The sequence below is a fragment of the Saccoglossus kowalevskii genome, chromosome 18 (assembly GCF_978046115.1).
Source record: "Saccoglossus kowalevskii chromosome 18, keSacKowa6.1, whole genome shotgun sequence".
NCBI lineage: Eukaryota > Metazoa > Hemichordata > Enteropneusta > Harrimaniidae > Saccoglossus > Saccoglossus kowalevskii.
The window spans coordinates 15,747,387-15,765,960 of NC_140658.1; the positions used below are offsets into that span (position 1 = coordinate 15,747,387).

The window sequence follows — 18,574 nt, forward strand, 5'->3', positions numbered from 1 at the left end:
TCCTGTAATGGAATGAAGAGCGACTCGTTTGTAATGGAATGACAAGATAGCTTGGCCAATTAAATAATTGAAATGTTCAAAACTGTTTGAATATATTGTATTAAATATATGTAATCGCTCCCATATCAATTCAAGTAAATAGAGCGAGGTTAAAGGGTGGTTTGGGTCATACCGTCCTGTAATGGAACGAAGAGCGACTTGTCTCTAATGGAATGACAAGATAGCTTGGCCAATTAAATAATTGAAATGTTCAAAACTGTTTGAATATATTTTATTAATTATATTTAATAGCTCCCATATCAATGCAAGTAAATAGAGCGAGGTTAAAGGGTGGTTTGGGTCATACCGTCCTGTAATGGAATGAAGAGCGACTTGTCTCTAATGGAATGACAAGATAGCTTGGCCAATTAAATAATTGAAATGTTCAAAACTGTTTGAATATATTGTATTAATTATATTTAATAGCTCCCATGTCAATTCAAGTAAATAGAGCGACGTTAGAGGGTGGTTTTGGTCATACCGTCCTGTAATGGAATGAAGAGCGACTCGTCTGTAATGGAATGACACGATCGCTTGGCCAATTAAATAATTGAAACATTCAAAACTGTTAGAATATATTGTATTAAATATATTTAATAGCTCCCATATCAATTCAAGTAAATAGAGCGACGTTAGAGAGTGGTTTGGGTCATACCGTCCTGTAATGAAATGAAGAGCGACTCGTCTCCAATGGAATGAACAAAAAAAAAACGCTAGACTAATTAAATATTTGAAATGTTCAAACGATAGCAAGGCATTGTATTTTATATATTTTATAGCTTTCATGCCAAAGACATGAAATACATAGACGTCAGTAATCGGTTAATGGCATGACATGGGCGCGTTTCACTCCGCCGCTAACAGTGTGAGTGCGTATGGTGCCAGGAAAGATTGTGTAAATGAACAGTGTATCGACCAAGGCTGTCGCTTTTACAAAAACGGTCTTCGAACGAGCAAACTCTTTCGTAACGGTTCGTAAATTCGCTAAACCTAACGGTATTTTCCGTTAGAGCGTGTATACAGCACTTGTCGGGTGATCACGCGTCACGTGACCGCTCTCTAATGGAACGCTCTGTAATGGAACGGACGCGCTCTAATGGAATGGCTCGAGCTAGGTCTCTCTCAATCCGGCCAAACTCTGGTGGCAGCCATGTTAGTTTTTATTATTAGAGGACACTTACGCCCGTAATAATAATTCTATATTTGGTAGGACGAAAATACCCTGTAAAATACCGCAAAATTACGGTACACTTATGGCGTTACGGTGACAAATGTATATTAACAAGATATGATATAATATGTTGTTATACGGTTTTTATGGCATATTTCAATTGAAAAAATGCATGACTGTTGACAGGATTCGCTGAATGCATTTTGTAAGTAGATTTATTTCTATAATTATAATACATACAGCTGATATGTCTTTATTGGGACAAATTAATCTCCTAATCTACATTTGCGCGCGAAGTACTTGCGAAATATGCCCTAGGCGTGGAATCAATGAGAAAACACACGCTGACACACGTACTGCAAACTCGCTGAAATAAACGAAAATTGCATTAGCGGCTGTTTGACGGTATATGATTGATTGCATTTGTAATTTCATTAAGATATATTGATATTACTAGTGCGGCCCATATCACGTTTCAAAGATCGAGAAACGCCCAATTTATCACTCACGATAACATCTACGTGAAAGCACGATGATTTGTTTAATCGTGTAATGTGATATATTTCAGAATTGCAGTATGAATGATATTTAATAATTCGTTTGCAGTAACACGTGGCGACATTACGATGCGAGTACTAGTCCAGCGTTAGTCCAGAAGAGTGTTATCTTTTGAAGGTTCGCCGCTCTGGAATAGCGCCACGATTCGACGCCAGTTCAGATACCCGGGTCACTGGTATGAAGCGATCGTAGGTAGGTAAATTGTCTTTCCTATTTCCTATTTCAATGAACATAGAATGCGAATCAGTACATGTACTCGCAACAAGCGTAATGCGATTGCCGCGTACTCGTCACGGATTTGCAAATAATTTCATGGCGGTAATTGCTAAAATTACCATTGCCCATTGACCAGTTGAAATCTGTTTTCAGCTTAATTAAATGGAGGCCACTAAATTACTTCATCTTGAGTTGTTCGTGACATCGTTTTTTAGTAAATATATTCCGTTCGAATACGGTTATCCATTGATCTGCGTGAAATTAAACTCCGTATGAGTATAGTGTCCCAGTTCAATATACCTCACATGGGACCACGGTTAATACGATCAACGTGCTGTCTATTTCAAAGCTATTTCTGCTTCATGCCTCCGTACCATTTGTGTTCTTATATCCGAGTGTAGCACTCTCTTAAAAAGCTACCATTATCTATCGATATTTCATCAAATATATTATCGAACAATCATTAATTACCTCCGAGTCAGTTGAAGCACGTTCTCATATAACATATCACCTGGAACCTGGCCTAGACTTATCCTAATGCAAATAACTGCAAGAAAGAAAGTAACGTTTGAACATATGACAGTCCCCCAGAGCCGGTGACGTGATATTTATATCTGCATATCTGATTCCTCTTATTAAAAAAATGACCAGGTACCTCCCCAAAAAAGTATAACATCAGTTGATTAAAAATTAAAATCAAGTGTTTTATAGTGCCCAGAAAAAAAACAATTACGTGTGTGTTGCAAATTTAAGTTACTTCGAGTATTTTTTTTTTAAATAATAACCACAATAAAAAAATAGTTCAAACACATTGAGTTCTATATTACTACACATATGGTGGAACACACAGATTACACATAATATATGAATTAGCGATGCGCGTCAACAACGTGCAAGTTTGTAAAAGCGCTTTCTGTGTCCACTGCCTGACAATTGCTGGTATCATTTTTCACAGAAACCCATTAACGTGAGCACAAACATCCGTATTACAATTGGCAAAATAAAGTATAATTTTTCACGGCCTGTTTGCTCTGTTATATGCACCAGCCTATCTAATTTTTACCAGAACACTGTTAACAAGGACATATGATAGTCGAAAGTGTACCGTGTGCAGAGCAACGAATGTGTACCCACGAGAAGCCGCAGCTGAGCGCAAATTGGACACAAAATGACCTCTGATATTTATAAAAGGGCTACTACCCAGAGGGATTAACGACATTGCCATATAAATCAAAGGATCACATGTATGTATGATCATCGCAGAGATGTCGATTATTTTCAAGGTTGGGTAAACTAATAAGTCTTAGAACCATCGTTGAAAATTATACAGGTCTCTATTACATGCTATCTTCCCTCAATACAAGAGGAAATGAACAATCCACCTCGTTATCGACGAAGCATTTAAGTTTTCGCTGTCAAAGTGAAATACATCAATATCGAAATATGTTTGTCGGTTCATTACAGGAAACTCGTTTTGCTAATGCCATGAATGCTCTGGAAAATTGTTCTTGTGTTGCGATAACACTTGTTAAAATGTTCCCCAACTAAAATCTTCGTTGAATTGATTGCATACACAGACCATAATTTTTTGTTATTGCAACTATTATTTGTTATCGATCACATATAACAAATTTCTGTCCAATAAACAGAAACTGCTGCGTTGCTTATTATCGGAGAACATTTAACGCGAACTAGTAATGTCTATTATATACATAAATCATTAGAAACAATTTTCTATTTATGGAAATTAACATCAACACGCCTAGAAAAAAGGAACGGTAGCTGTTTATGCAAATGTTATTGAATAATATGAAATGTATTCGGTGTTCGCAGTTAGTTATTCACTAACACAAAGACTAACGGCGTACTATCCGAAAATATAGATTTGTAAAAAACATAAAGACATATTTACCTGCCTATAACGATTGTCACTGGGTGCAATTTCTTGACATTACGTTTACTGTCCTCTGTCATATATATAAATACATTACCAGAAGATTGAATACCCAATATTAACTTTTCAGCGGGGGCGCAGTGGAGATGTGATTGTTTCGTCACGGTGCAATGTGATAGTCTCGTATAGGTATATGTATGTATGATATATTTCGAAAAAACAAATTAATCACGAATCTCATCAGTGCCGGAAGCATGATGTTAGGATCGATATCGCGATCTCAGTTCCCATTTGCCTAATTGTAATTTATTATTTTCAAAAAGAGTATGACTGCGTTACTAATGACTGTTCTGAATGCATGTAAAACTCGATGCTGTACATTTTCCAGTTTTACTTATGTAGTAAAAAACTCGTGCTTTATTGTTTATGATGATAAAAACATGCGGAACACTGCAATAAGAACTTGTAGTATAGGAGAAATGGGTATGCCATTTTGTTTTGAAGCATCATGATCTCGACTCGGACAAAATAACATAAATGAGACCGGAGGTGTTGAGTGTGTAGTATGATTTATGTCATTCGTACGTGTTCTTTCTCAAAACTTTAGCAGATCCCGACTTATGCGTAACGTGTCTTTGTTTGTCCGCACTTAGTGACTCTATTGTCATAATCAGAGTGCAGAGACGACCCATTCAGGGTAATTACCGTCGCTATATTTACGCCTTCGTTGTTCTAGGACAAAGACTCGAGGTATAAACGCATTCTCCATTTTATCCATCGTTTCAAGCCACTGAATGGAAACTCGGGCACTCCCAATTTATTTACTGGGGGTGTACACTTGTGAATGTTCTTGTCCTGCAACTATGCGTAACCCCGTCACGAAAAATGTTGACTGAGTTGGCATTTACCATATTATCGACTGATCACGCTGAGGGATTATATCCACCCTATTTCTTGACCTACACCTCCTGCAGGTAACTGAACTGCGCATGTAGTCGCCGTATTTTACAGCGTGGTATTCAGGAACTTATGTATCGTATATTAACGGTAAGAAACATATTTTTACGTTTATTCTCGCTAGCATGTAACAGGGCATACGACGGCTCGCTAATTACTGAGCCCGCCTTTGGCGCGTCGTTCTAATCGAAAGTCTGTCTGTAAGCAACGGACCCGCATAAACTAATCATCATCGTGCAATGTCCTACCATACGCCAACACGCGCGCCAACTCGATGGTTGCCAACGTATCCCATTGGATATTTTTGAAAGGCAGACCCAGCACCGCGATGAACACTCTCGTGTCAAGCTAAGCGGTATTAACGCTTAGTCCATAGGGATTCTGTTTACTATACGAGAAAGCACCAAGTCATGCTATTTGAGGCGGCTGGTACGTGTAAACACACAGAGTATACGAATTTGTCAAATAATATCATCCTGTTACTCGAAGCAAAATGTCACGAATTGAAAATACGGTAGGTGTTTCTGTTAAGTGTCCAGTTGTTGTAAAAAGGTATCGTGTAAACAATGATATGCTTATTTCACTTTCTGCTTGTTCCTTTCATGGAGCTGTCGCTGTGTAAAGAAGCTATGTTGTTGAACTCCAAATTCCCGTGAAAGCAATTTGGCCTAGTACAGTTCGCTACTATTGATCTTGTAATTTGTGGGCCTTGTGTGTATGCGTAACAATGTCACGCTTGACATGACTGGCTATTAAACCGGGCCAGAGCCGCTAATATCGCTATTGTATTTGATACAATAATAAATACATGCAAGTTAGTCGATTAACTGTAAGCGTTGACATCCAGGGCACGTCGCCTAACTGCCTGTACGTGGCAGAGAGTGGACATATTTTGCATATCCCAATGCAAAGTCCCGCTGTCTGTCCGTGTTCTAGCATTCGGTGACGTCGCTTGGGAACAATGCTGTCTGAAAAAACCAACATTCATTGTAAATTTATATATAAGGTATTGTGACTAGGGTCAGCCGTCAATTCAAACTTTTTTGTCTACAAATTCAGGCAGGGACATGCCTCAACACATAATGTGATTGGCCGTCCATTTATAGCGTCTTAGTCACACCGGTCTATACAAAGTTACGTGTTTCCGTCGCACGTAATGTAACTCTGGTACAATGGCTATTTGAACAATTCGTTTACAGAGTAATTAAAAGCCGGTCTTGACGAAAATAGCCTTTCGAGAAAAAACATCCATAATTTATCATAATATCGAATGAAATCAGCGAAGTGATTTGCTGGAAAAAAACAGCATGAAACGACTACACACCGTTACATGCAACTAACTAACGAACTATTTAGCTATCTTTAATATGACAGACTTAATTTCAATTTTCGTTAGAAATCCTCGGGAGGAACATTAATCAGTACATTAGTATTCTAGTAGTTATGTTTTGCTGTTCAATAAAGGCAAGCACGCAGACTCTGAATGTGTGTTGTCGTTGCGTAACACAACAAACACATCTCACACTGTGCGTCAGGGCATGCATCGCTAAGCGTTCCACGAGGTGACTGCCATCAATACAGCGACACGAACAACAATGTAAAACGTAATTAAATGACTAACTCATTAGGTTTTTTAATTTATTCAATTATCTATAGAGGCTAGAAAATCAACTGATTTCCCTGCGGACAATCTCATGCGTTTTATAATGGGCTCGATATCAAAAGTTCCCCACCAAAAAACTAAATTGCTCGACACGATTGTATAGTAACATTGTGTTAGGGGTAGCGGTTAGCCACATTTATCACATCTCATTGTTGTTGCGCATGCTGTGATTGGTTGAGACTCGGTCACATGACATTGAATAAAAATGCATACGACATGGTATATTTTCCGCCCAGTGGATATTACATGGTATATCACATGGATGACGTCACTGAAACTACTGCGCATAACATACTGTCATTCCCTACACTGGTGCTGTCCCTGTCGCTGTTGTTTTCGGGGTTGTAGAAACTTTAGCCATCCAAAATAGACAGTGAACGTGCCATAATTCACATACTAAATGTTGTTATTTTGTGAGAAAGCGGATGTGGCATATGTATGGTAGATACAATTGTGCGTTGTGGATGTATGTTCGGCTCTGGTATCATCAATATTATGGTCATGACTACTATCAGTTAGGTAGGCAACACATCGTGATATTACCCTCACAGACATGTGTTATTATTTAAAAATACAACTATTACTATGTACAATCACACTGTTTGCACTCTTGGAAAACCGTAGTTTGCATTTCTTTTCGCATCTATATATATCATGACGTACATGAACAGATATAGTATTCAGCGGCCGGGGCACTCATCAGATTTCTTGAACATTATGAACAATACTTGATTTTGTAAAATCAACGGATTCTTAAGATTTCAGTACTATCTGAATATGCAAAAATGTGAAAATGAAAAAAAGTGAAAATGCAAAAATACACATTTGAGAATTTTTTTTATCCAAGATCACCGTTGGTGTTTTGTTTCTTGTGTCTATTCCTACATATATCTACATATCTCTTTTAATTTCTTCACATTACACATTTAAATAGTCAATAAAAGATTTATATACTAAGCAGTCACATGACCACACGATAGTTGCGTCTAACGCAACATAGATTTTCAATTACTGTAAAAAGGTTTATTATTCACTGAGTTTAAATTTTGCTTATTTCACTGACTGGAAAATGAGCCAAATTAAAACCCAGTTAATATGTAAAATTTAGTATAGAACTCATTATCTAAATGATAAAACCGTGAATTTAAAATCAACTGAATATGCCTGAAATGGTAAATCAGCGAAATTTAAATCCAGTGAAAGTTAGTCATTTTACAGTAATGTGTATTATGAGCTTTCATAGAACATGCGGTTTGAAATGGTCAAAACAGTTTTACTATAAAAATAATCAGTGTGATTTTCACTCTCTAAAACATTTACTGCATTCGTAGCTGATCCAATGGTCAATTTCCCAACTCGAACTAGGACGTTTTAAGGACAACTTGAAATGGCACAGATTGTACACCAGGCATGAGTTTACATATTAGTTGTTCAAATTCGTTAAAAATAAGCTCGATAATATAAAGGAATCTTTCGGGGGAGATGATTCTCTTGAACTGTCTCATTAAATTTGTAGAACAGACGAAATGAAAATTGCATCTTCTCCTAAGCATTTAAGTTACACAGCACAAGGTACGACTGTTTTGATGTTCGCTCACGCAGGCTTCTCTGTTAATGACACATCAGCTCAATAAATAATCCCCACTCTGACATATCTCCATTATTTGAGATTATCGTTTTTGTTTAGATCCAAGAATAAAATATTACTGCTAAACATTGCTAAGTCGATTTGATCGAAACTTGTTCGAGTAATGGTTATTTGGGTTAGAGTACACTTTGCCTTCATTGCCGTGAAGTATACTGTACCGTGACCTTTACAAGTGCCCCACTGGAACAAACTGATAAGATTTTATTCCTGTGTTTCATCAGTTCACAAGTATACAATATTAGAATAACTAAACTAACTCCCACTCATTTTTTATTAAGTTACAGAGGCAATATTTCATTACCTCGACTTACAACAATTCGAAAAGATCGTTTCTAATTAAGTAGGTCGTTTTCCATGTATTAACTCCAAAATCCCAAAACAGTAATATCTGAAATTAGGTCCTCATTTTTTTCACATATGACCTTGTTTAGCAATAAGCAATATATTCGCAAAACTTAAAAAAATCCAAATAAATCAATATTACCTATGTTGGATATCAAGAATTCGCATTTTCTGGCGCCGGGTTTCTTTTCGAAAACATTGATTATTCGAGATGTGGAATTACCTATCGTCGAATCGTACTGTTCTTATCGGGAAAACTGTATACTGTAGTCTTTTGTAATCGTTGACATTGCGGCACTGGATGCCACATACGGCTCTGTTTTCGTCGATCAATGCCAATATCAAGGCACGCTTCCCAGATTTGAGGCGTGCTGTGTAACCTGCATCAAGTTGAACCTATCAGTCGCCGGATCATGAAAATACTTTACAAAAACACGATGTACTTGCACTTATTTAATTGGATTCTCGTTTCAGTCCACCTCACTTGACTGATTATAAGATTACATTCCAGTGTACACATTTCCTATAGTATGCATAATTAATGCGGGGGAGTCGTCACCTGCGCCAGCGGCAGACGGCCATAGCGTGTCGTTGTTCTCAAACAAGCGTCTACCCATGAGCATTTGCGGTTTTAGCATACGTTGTTAATTCCCGCGCGTGCGCAGGCGACGACCTCTCCGCTTTAAACATTTGCTACTCGTTGTGTTGTCACAGGAAGCGCTGTCCCAGCACAGACCTCATTCTCCTTCCCAGAGTTCCTTGCGGTTAGATCACCGAAAGTATCTCTGCCACCACACACCGCCATTTTGTGGTGAAACACCACAAGACTTTTACTACGCGTATTATTTGCGTATTTTTGTTATTAGAGGGATCTCGTGTTGATTTATTACTACTGGAAATCAAGTTTTAAAATATTTTATCGATAGCTGATAACGATTTTTCCGTAAATGCACTGTCAAGGGTGAAATAGTTATAATTTACAGAAGAAAATAATTTCATGCGGCGGAATAACGGTTGCTAAGGTGTTACTCGGTTCATCAAGCTGACGGCCCTGTCGATCGCTAGGCGAAGACATATGAAGAAAAGAAAGCACTTCGTGGTATTGACAGCAAACACGTTCTATTGCCACTCCGTTTGTGCCAAGGAAAGTAAAAATATGAGCTTCTCACTGTGAAAACAGCCAGAATCTACAAACAACGCGCACGCTTTCGTTGGGTTCGAAAATCGAACACCTGCATTGCAATGGTTTGGTGCGCGTTTTTGAAAGTAGTACCACTGTGACGCATCGGCCAATCAACGACAAGCATAAGATCGCGTGGTGGCAGAGATATATTCGTGATAGAACTCTGCCTGGGGAGATTGCACAGACCTGTGTCATATGACGCCTTACTAGCCGATTTTGGCTAAAATAGCGCTCCGCCGCCTCTTTACACTAGTGTTTATACACGGAACTTGATACTTCTTTTTCCAATTTAAGTTGCTTTTTAATCACGTATTTTAGTGAAATATTGTTTAGTGAGTGAAATATTAATATCAATAAAAATTCAATCTTTGAAACAACAGAAACTAACACATAATAACGATAATCAAATTTGTGTTTGAAGTTCGAAAGTACTTGCGTAATTTCCGTTTTCAACGTGTTCGAAAATAGAACGTCCTTGAACGCGATGAAATCACGCGTAGAACTCCTTCCGAACCAGACACTAGCAGTGTAAACTTATTGCAAATTTGCGCAATTTGGGCCCAGTTTGTTCTAGACTTACAAGTTTTCTAAGTTTCATTTATCATTATTTAGTAAACAGGTCCTTGAAACGATTTAATATATCCGTAAAATACGTGCCAATCGACGATTGACTTCGAAATGTTCGAAGTTTCGAACAAACTCCCGGCACACCTTGCGCCATATGCGTCAGATCGGTGTAGAAGACGCCGACCTGCAGCGTCAATGTATGCTACTACATCAAACACTAATCGATGGCGCTTGAAAACAAACAATAAATCGCCTTACCTTACTATTTTAACAAAAACTACATATCTGTATCTTTTCTATTTGCATGCTAGACCCAGAATAAAATAGAGCTAGACTGTAAACATACACATTAAAAGACAGTCGCGGCGATTAATGATAGAGTGACAGTTGTATAAGATTCAAATAACCGTGCAAGTATTCTAGTTCTCGCCCAAGAACCCGGACAGTCGAATGGGATACACGATTAAAGCTCTGTTTTTCATATCGAATATTGTATCTTTAATATTTTCCTCATTATATAAGTTATCAAGAAATTTGCTAACTCAATGACCGATCCTCTCTCACCTTAGCAATATTTCTCGCGTTTTAACTTTTTGTGGTGCATATTGAATTGACGAGGACACCGACCTTCTATTGACTGTAATGTAAGGTCTAATCCCGTCAGTCATTAGCAATTTGCCAAAGCGTGTATTATTTATTAATAGTGTCAATTTAAATTATAGGTTTCAATCGGTAATGTGTATATACAACTTCACTCTGGATACAATTACACCGGATTACGAGTGTTCCATGCACAAACACATTTGCCCAGAATATGTCGTGTGTTTCCTATTGCTGGAAATTATATTTTCAAGGAGTTTCGTTGCAGGATAACAAACACCGCATGGAATTAGTGTCATGTAATGTGAGTAAGAAGATACAAATTAGATATGTATTTATTCACGGTGACTAGAGATCAGTTGATATTCCAGAGGGCCATCTAGTATGAGTCAATTTACTCGGTACTTTGTGAAGTTGTGGACTCGACATACAAATCTTAAACACCATACTAGTAGTTTGCAAACATTGAATTTCAGCCCCCGTGCCGCGTCGTACGAGCATATAACATGTTGTGGGTACGTGTACATTGTTCCCATACACGAGAACGAGACAATTAACAGGTTCATTACAGAACATAGTCAAATCAGTAATTGAAAAATATAGGAACAGAAGTAATGTCAAGTATTCTAAATGAAGTGAGCATAACAGATTCCAAATGCGGAATCCACGCTATAAAATGGTTACTGTTTAAAACCTCAGGTCTACATCAGACAAGTGGCATTGATGCCAACTGAGATTAGCCGTTTAAAGTGTTATTGTATTTAACCACACGCTTATTGTATTTTTGTAGTTTTGAACAAAAGAAGACAATCCATTTGTTTGAAAAATGTCTGCATATGTGCTACAGACTCGGGTATAGCAAATAAGTTGTGAGTTGTATACTATGTAAGCAGGAGACAAGTTTTATTTGACAATAAGGCGCGGTTTTTGAGTTCTGTTCTTTTGAAGTTCCCACCGAAAGAACGGGGGAGGAGACTAAAGAATAGATAAATATAATATTACGGATCTAAAAAAATACAATATAATGTACATTGGTTGGACGACACAGTGTGATATACTTTCAAATACGTCGTATTTTATGCACATTCAATAAGATGTTTCGCAATCATAATATGGTGACACAAAATCTAACCACAGTGCTATATGCCCCCATTTTTTTTTATTTTAAACACCAGTAAACTAATTTATTCAAAAATGTTGTTTGTTTCAACGATTGAATTATCGTACAACATAAATGTTATTTGTTATTTATCACCATATATATTTAAACTGGGCGAGGAAATGAATAAGCGATTAATATACATATGTTCCACATATTACATATATCAAATGCTTCATGGGAGTATTGCGGTTTGAATAATGTATTACTGTAACCGTGATGAGAAGATTCATGTATGTATTTATGTACTTATTTATGGGAGCGAGTCTACGGATTACTTGATTTCCCATGGGGCATTGTCGTACTTTTTGAAGTAGATAACAGAAATTAATTGATCGGCGCTGTTAAGCAGTACACGTGTGCAGTTAAAGCGTGTCGAACTCAATTAAAAGATAAACCTAGTATTAGATATGTATGTGTGTTAGCTTGAAATCGATTGATTTCACAAAACGACTATGATCTTACACGTTTAGCGATTAGCTCTATATCACAGATTGTCAATAAAATACATTTGCTCAGCAATATTAGACATTGGAATTGCGCCATAAGTTGTGGTTACTCACAAAACAAACACTTGATATAACTGTTTTAAACTCGTTACTCAAATTGAAATCCCCGTCACCGTACATGACAAAGAACGTGAAAAGACGAGTTTCGTAAATCACTATGTAATAATTGCAGCAAACAGTGACAAAGTCTCAGTGCTGTGCGATAAATAGAATTACCCTTTTTCGTGACACGTTCGTTCAGGATTAGAGTATAATCCAAGAACGAGGAATTGTGTGCGTCACATTCATTGTAGTGACAAATAACTTAACACGAAGGTGAATATAGGACTGAATATACGCTCTACCTAGAATACAGTAATTTTTAGGCCTTCGTATATTCCCATGAATAGCAAGTAATGATGGAAAATATTACTATTTCATGCACTTGGCATTGACGAATGGTTCCATAATGATACTGCGTTATGGTACACGTGACTGACCGATATGAATGTCGCGTAAATGTAGTCAGAACTGTAGTGAGAATGTCTGCTCTCGTTGTAAATAGTGGCACACTATTTTAACTATGTTTATTGTGTTTATTAAATTTATTCGGTTCATATAAATATACACGAGCTGAAAATTACCCAGATGTTTTGAGTGAGTATGAAATTTACACCAGTGTATGGGAAATACGTTAATGTAGTTCAAATTTCATTTCGATATTCAATATCATTGTTTTCACAACCTAGACAATTTGTCCATTCATTCATTCATTCATTCATTCATTCATTCATTCTGAACACATTGGTAGCTAATTTAACACAAATTGTTTTCCCTTATTGTTTCAGGAATAATTCGTAAATGATGGTAAACTATATTGGAAACATTTTATATACGCGCCGTGGAACGACGATAACAAGTAAGAATCGCTCGTAATGTCAATAACGCCATTAATGACAATTATATCGAAATTGGAATTAAATTTTCACCAAGAATAACATAATGGAAAATTGGAAGGCTACTTTCATACAAATCAGTCTGCAGTTCTTTTTCTATGCTACTGTTGGTACAGTTGAACTGGAGAACGAAGAATCTGTAGAAAATGATGAAAGCATTGCGTTTTGCCCATATTTTCAAAACCGTGTGCCAAAACGACAACTAGATTTGGTGGATTGTAGGTGGTATAAAGACTATTCGTGCTGTACCCAGAGTGAGATCGACGTGTTGTTCACCATTACTGGACCACAGTCTACCAGCAATGAATGCCGGGAATGGATCACGTACCTAAAGTGTTGGGTGTGCTCACCTCGACAGCATCTATTTTATTCCTACCAACATCTGTCAGTGTGCGAGAACTTCTGCCATAAATTCTTCGCGGCGTGTCAAAATGCGACGTTGGAGGAGACCGCAATCGGTGTTTCTAACTCGGATGGCATAGGGTTTTGTCTGGATAGAAAGTTTGACGTGAAAGCGGACGATTCTGGTCAATGTTATGATTTCGATCCATTAATTGAGATCAAAAACACTGCCCCGAGTTGTGGGAGAATGAGTGCGGTTTTTCAAACACTGATATTCATGTTCATTTTACGAAGTTGAATCTTTCACAGTCTGGAATGTATTATTCTTTGTTGTATTATACGTTTTCTCTGTTTTTTGTTATGATAATATAAACATATTCATACAAGTATATAGATAGTATAGTATTCTATCCACCATATCGCAAGAAGCAAACAGTTTTCTATATTTCAAAGCCATAGCATTAAACAAAAATGAAAACTGTTTCGCGGATAATTTCTACCAACAAGCATTGTGAAACTGGTGACTCGGACTGTCTTCGTATTAAACGAAATGGGAAGTAATTTTAGTGCACAACTCCGATTTCTTCAATATTATCAACGTGATAGTTTGATGAACTCATAATTACTAGTACATTAAATAAATTCAGTCGATATTACGTATGCTAATATTAGTAGTCCAATTACTTGATTCTATATGCCAGATAAACGTACGTTGATCAAAAAAGTGCATCGACTAGGAATTTATTAGAAAAATAAGACAGTATACATATATATATATATATATATATATATATATATATATATATATATACATATATACATATATACGAAGTAATACTGTGAATTTGGTAGTTTTTCCGCAGCCAAATTGATGGAAAATAGTGCCGTTGACCTGTAGAAATCGCACCTGATTCATGTACGTATCATAGTAAACTACACTCTGCATTCAACCACTAATCACTTGCTTATATCATTTAACAGTACTTTCCTGGTAAACGAGAATTATTGAGAACAAATAAACTAGTCAACGGGTGCAGTATGAGTACTTTCTTATCACATGTAGGGACTGTTAGAACATAGAGATGAGCCAATAAGTAGCATTACAAAACAAAGTAAATATGTTCTGTATGCGTGACTCTAATCGACGCTCGCGTACGGCAAAAAAATCACCGAGCGCGCGCACGTACAGTGAGGTTTACGTTGATTTCACACAGTATTTAACTTGTATTTGGTATAGTATTCGGTCAATTTACTTCTTATGTTAGTAGCTACTATGAGTTTATAAATGTATTGTATTCTACCACTGGGACAGTACAAACACATATATCGTTTGAAGTAAGAAGAGCAAGACTTTTTTAGTATACTGTGCTTACTAAATCATTGAATATTTCAGATATTTTTTTAACACACACGTTCATGGTACAAGCCAAGATAGATAGTTAAAAAGCAGAAAGCTTTGACCTTTCAACATAGCCTAGGAATATATAAATATAGGTTAGTCGGAATACGATAAATCCGCCACTTAACTACCAAATGTTAAAAGTCACGTGACATGAAAGATATAAACTAATCGATTGAATAAGATTAAAGAATTCTAAAATATGATTCGCCGCAAAATCTGATCATTGGAAACAGAAATCAGCATTCCCAACCTTTTACGGTGACCTATTCAAGGTAATGAATACTCACGTGCAAATTATGCAAATTCGAACGATGACACGTTCACTTTTAATAACGTATTCAATCCCAACGGTTCTACCTCACGTCTTGACGAACCGAGAATTACGGACCTACTAATTCAATTAATCCACTCGCATTGTATTTGAACTCAGGGAAACTAATTTTCCGCGTTCTTATCTCCTCTGAGAATCTTTTCAATTAGGTATCTCTATTTTGATTTGCTATTGTGTCCCCGGTGAATCAATCGATGGATTGTAATGGATACTGTGCCGTTTATGAATACGCGCTGATGGACTCGTGCGCTCGATGTATCGCGGGCTATCTGTCCCATTTGGACTCTGCTAAACTGAATTATTGTGTATTGTATGCATTACACAGCAATGAATGCCCTGTCTTTAACTACATTAACCTATAGAAATAATCATGTTGCAATGGTGTTCTAAGCTGTCAACTCACTACCGGTTTCATACGGCAATTAATTTCCCAAAAAACGACAATGTAAAAACTCGGAACGCATATCTATTTTACATATAAAATCAATGAGTTGAATACACATTTTTTTAAAAAAAAGAGCGATCTGTCAAGTTTTGAAATCACAGCAGAATAATAAATGCGTCAAAAACGAGGAATCAAATTCTTGGGTACATAATTGTGGCGTGAAGCCTAAACGGATATGTTCGCTCACTAAACGTTGCAACAGTACAATATATGCATAAAGTTCCCTCTCAAATCTTTTCCGATCAATAATGATCTATTTTGAGGTTGAATTGAAACGTGCGTCTCCTGTAGTTTAATTTGCGGTACGTGAATTTGTATTTGGTTGAGGCGAAAACAATCCTGCCTACGTTACTATTACCTTCACATTTATCACATTTCGCAAACCTTAAAAGTTTGAGACGATGTAGTGTTGTAATACTTACAATAAACTACAACAATGATGTAAATAACCCAAATTACTAAACGATATTCAATCAACTAACTGGTCGTCGCGCCGCGCGTGTGCGACATTCGTGTTGATAAACATTGATTTTCCCACAATCCAATGCACTTTCTAATGGAACACGAATTTTGACCTGGGCGCGACGTGATCTAATTACCGATACCTTTCTTTCACCGAAGATATTACCTAAATTAAAGCTCGGCAACGTTTCAGTCAAAGTCGCCATCTTTGTTCACATGAGACTCATATCTTGCGCATGCGTGGTGCAACGACCGCCATCCTTTAAGGGTTACATGTACTTAGGCCAGGTAAAGAGATGTTACACTGCAATCAAAGTACAAGTTTACAATCTATGCCACAACTAGTAACAAGACTACCGGGAAATTAAATGATCCATTTTTCTGATATTTCTCACATATACACGTATTCACGGACTAATCACTGATTCTTAGACATGCCTCAGGCTCGCTATCGCGTGTGAGGGGCTAATATCATTTATTGCGTATACTGCATTGTATATCATCTATATTAAAAGCAGTTATATAACGATACATTAATCAACATTCTCATATCCTCACTCTATTTACGTTGAAAAGGATTATACAACTGATTGAAGTAACGATAGTTGAATAAGTGATCATGTATGTGTTGGCTAATTTAAATATTTTTTATTTGTCCCGACATTTAAAAGGTGCTGTACAATGATACAATAAATTCATGGAAGTCGTCCTTGGTCACGGTGCAATTGTTTAGTTCTGACCATGGCGCCATAATAACTGATAGTTATACTACCCCTCCTCGTAGATTAACGGGAAATAGCGGCTCCTTTTGGAGCCTCGGTCGCGCAGCGCCTCGGACGTTTACCTGACCGAGGCTCAAAAAGGAGCCGCTATTTCCCGTTAATCTACGAGGAGGGGTAGTGTAACGAAGTTATACTGCGAATTTGACGGGTTTTGCACGGCTTATTTTAAATCCTGTGGTCATGGCAGATGTTTACAGCGCTATTGTGTTAATCGCAATTCTAAACCAGGTGTAGTCAACCGCAATTATCAGCCGTGCTCATTGGCTATAACAGATGTGTTGAAAAGCTCTAGCCAATCGGCATTTACTCAGCAGAGTTTGTTTTGTTTAACAATAGAATAACACATCAGTGGACTTTATTGTATTACTATAACCAACACTGATTGGACCACGTATACGTAGAATTGCATATAAAACATTCGATCACGTGAATTTGGTGCTTATTTGTGAGAACAGTGTAGCACGTTGTTGGGTGAACTCCGGAGATCCGCCAGAATCATGTCCGCTCAAGAATTTGCTGCTCCGGAAATTGACTGGGATTTGGAAAACTGGTTGTCCCAAATTGATGTGGACGACGCCGAGGACTTTAAACTGGGCGATATTCAGAAAAAAATCCGTTTTTTGCCTCCAGTTGACAGCAAACAAGTCACCGAATACCAGCAGTCACGCAGAAAACCAGACAACTCGCAGCGCTACTAAATGGGGCGTCAAAACATGGAATGAGTGGAAAGAGCAAAGCAGATGACTGATATCGCTGGGATAAAAGGTTATCATACTGAACATTCAGGAAAGGTACGTATTAGAATTTGCACTTTAGTAATGCAATGTTCGATTTCCCCGCTGACGAGAAATAGTCATAACTTTATGTCGAAAATAATCACTACTCGTTAACTCCATTTTTTCATGCAAACTGTTTGGTGGAATACCATTTAAATATTATATTCACTGGCACGATATGTCGGATTAATTTCACGCGATAAAGATTTAATGCAAACGGCTTTGGCGTATTTTAAAAAGCTGAACGATTGAACGTACTATAATACTATATATTGATATTTTACATTGCTATGAGGTGGACTGTTACAAGCTATTGTACTTTCATATTGATACATTGTATTTTATTTTAATTAAACAGGTTACACAGGCAAACACCCTGTTCCGGCAAAATTTCGATGGGCAGCTAATAGCAGAAAGAACGGGTCACTCCAGTCTAGCAATTAGAAGCTACAAGGCGACGAGCAGACGAAAGCGGTGTCGGACGCATTGCAGCCACCCAAACCGAAAACTGCGAAAGAAGCGAAAACGCATGACATATCCACCACCCCAACAGACGAGGACAAATCTAATACCACTGTCATCACCGCCGATTC

The 18,574-nt window shown here is 37.3% G+C and overlaps 1 protein-coding gene across 2 annotated transcripts; it reads left to right on the forward strand.

Moving 5' to 3' along the window:
• The first annotated feature begins 1,824 nt into the window (after positions 1-1,824).
• Positions 1,825-14,172, forward strand: LOC146731617 (uncharacterized). 2 transcript variants are annotated; one of them, XM_085493393.1, is made up of 2 exons: positions 1,825-1,960; positions 13,334-14,172. In XM_085493393.1, exon 2 carries the CDS (start codon positions 13,488-13,490, stop codon positions 14,079-14,081), a length of 594 nt encoding a protein of 197 aa, XP_085349519.1. In that variant the 5' UTR covers positions 1,825-1,960; positions 13,334-13,487; the 3' UTR covers positions 14,082-14,172. The 2 variants fall into 2 exon arrangements, with proteins under 2 accessions (XP_085349519.1, XP_085349520.1); XM_085493394.1 differs by lacking the exon at positions 1,825-1,960 and adding an exon at positions 3,199-3,228.
• Positions 14,173-18,574: the final 4,402 nt, after the last annotated feature.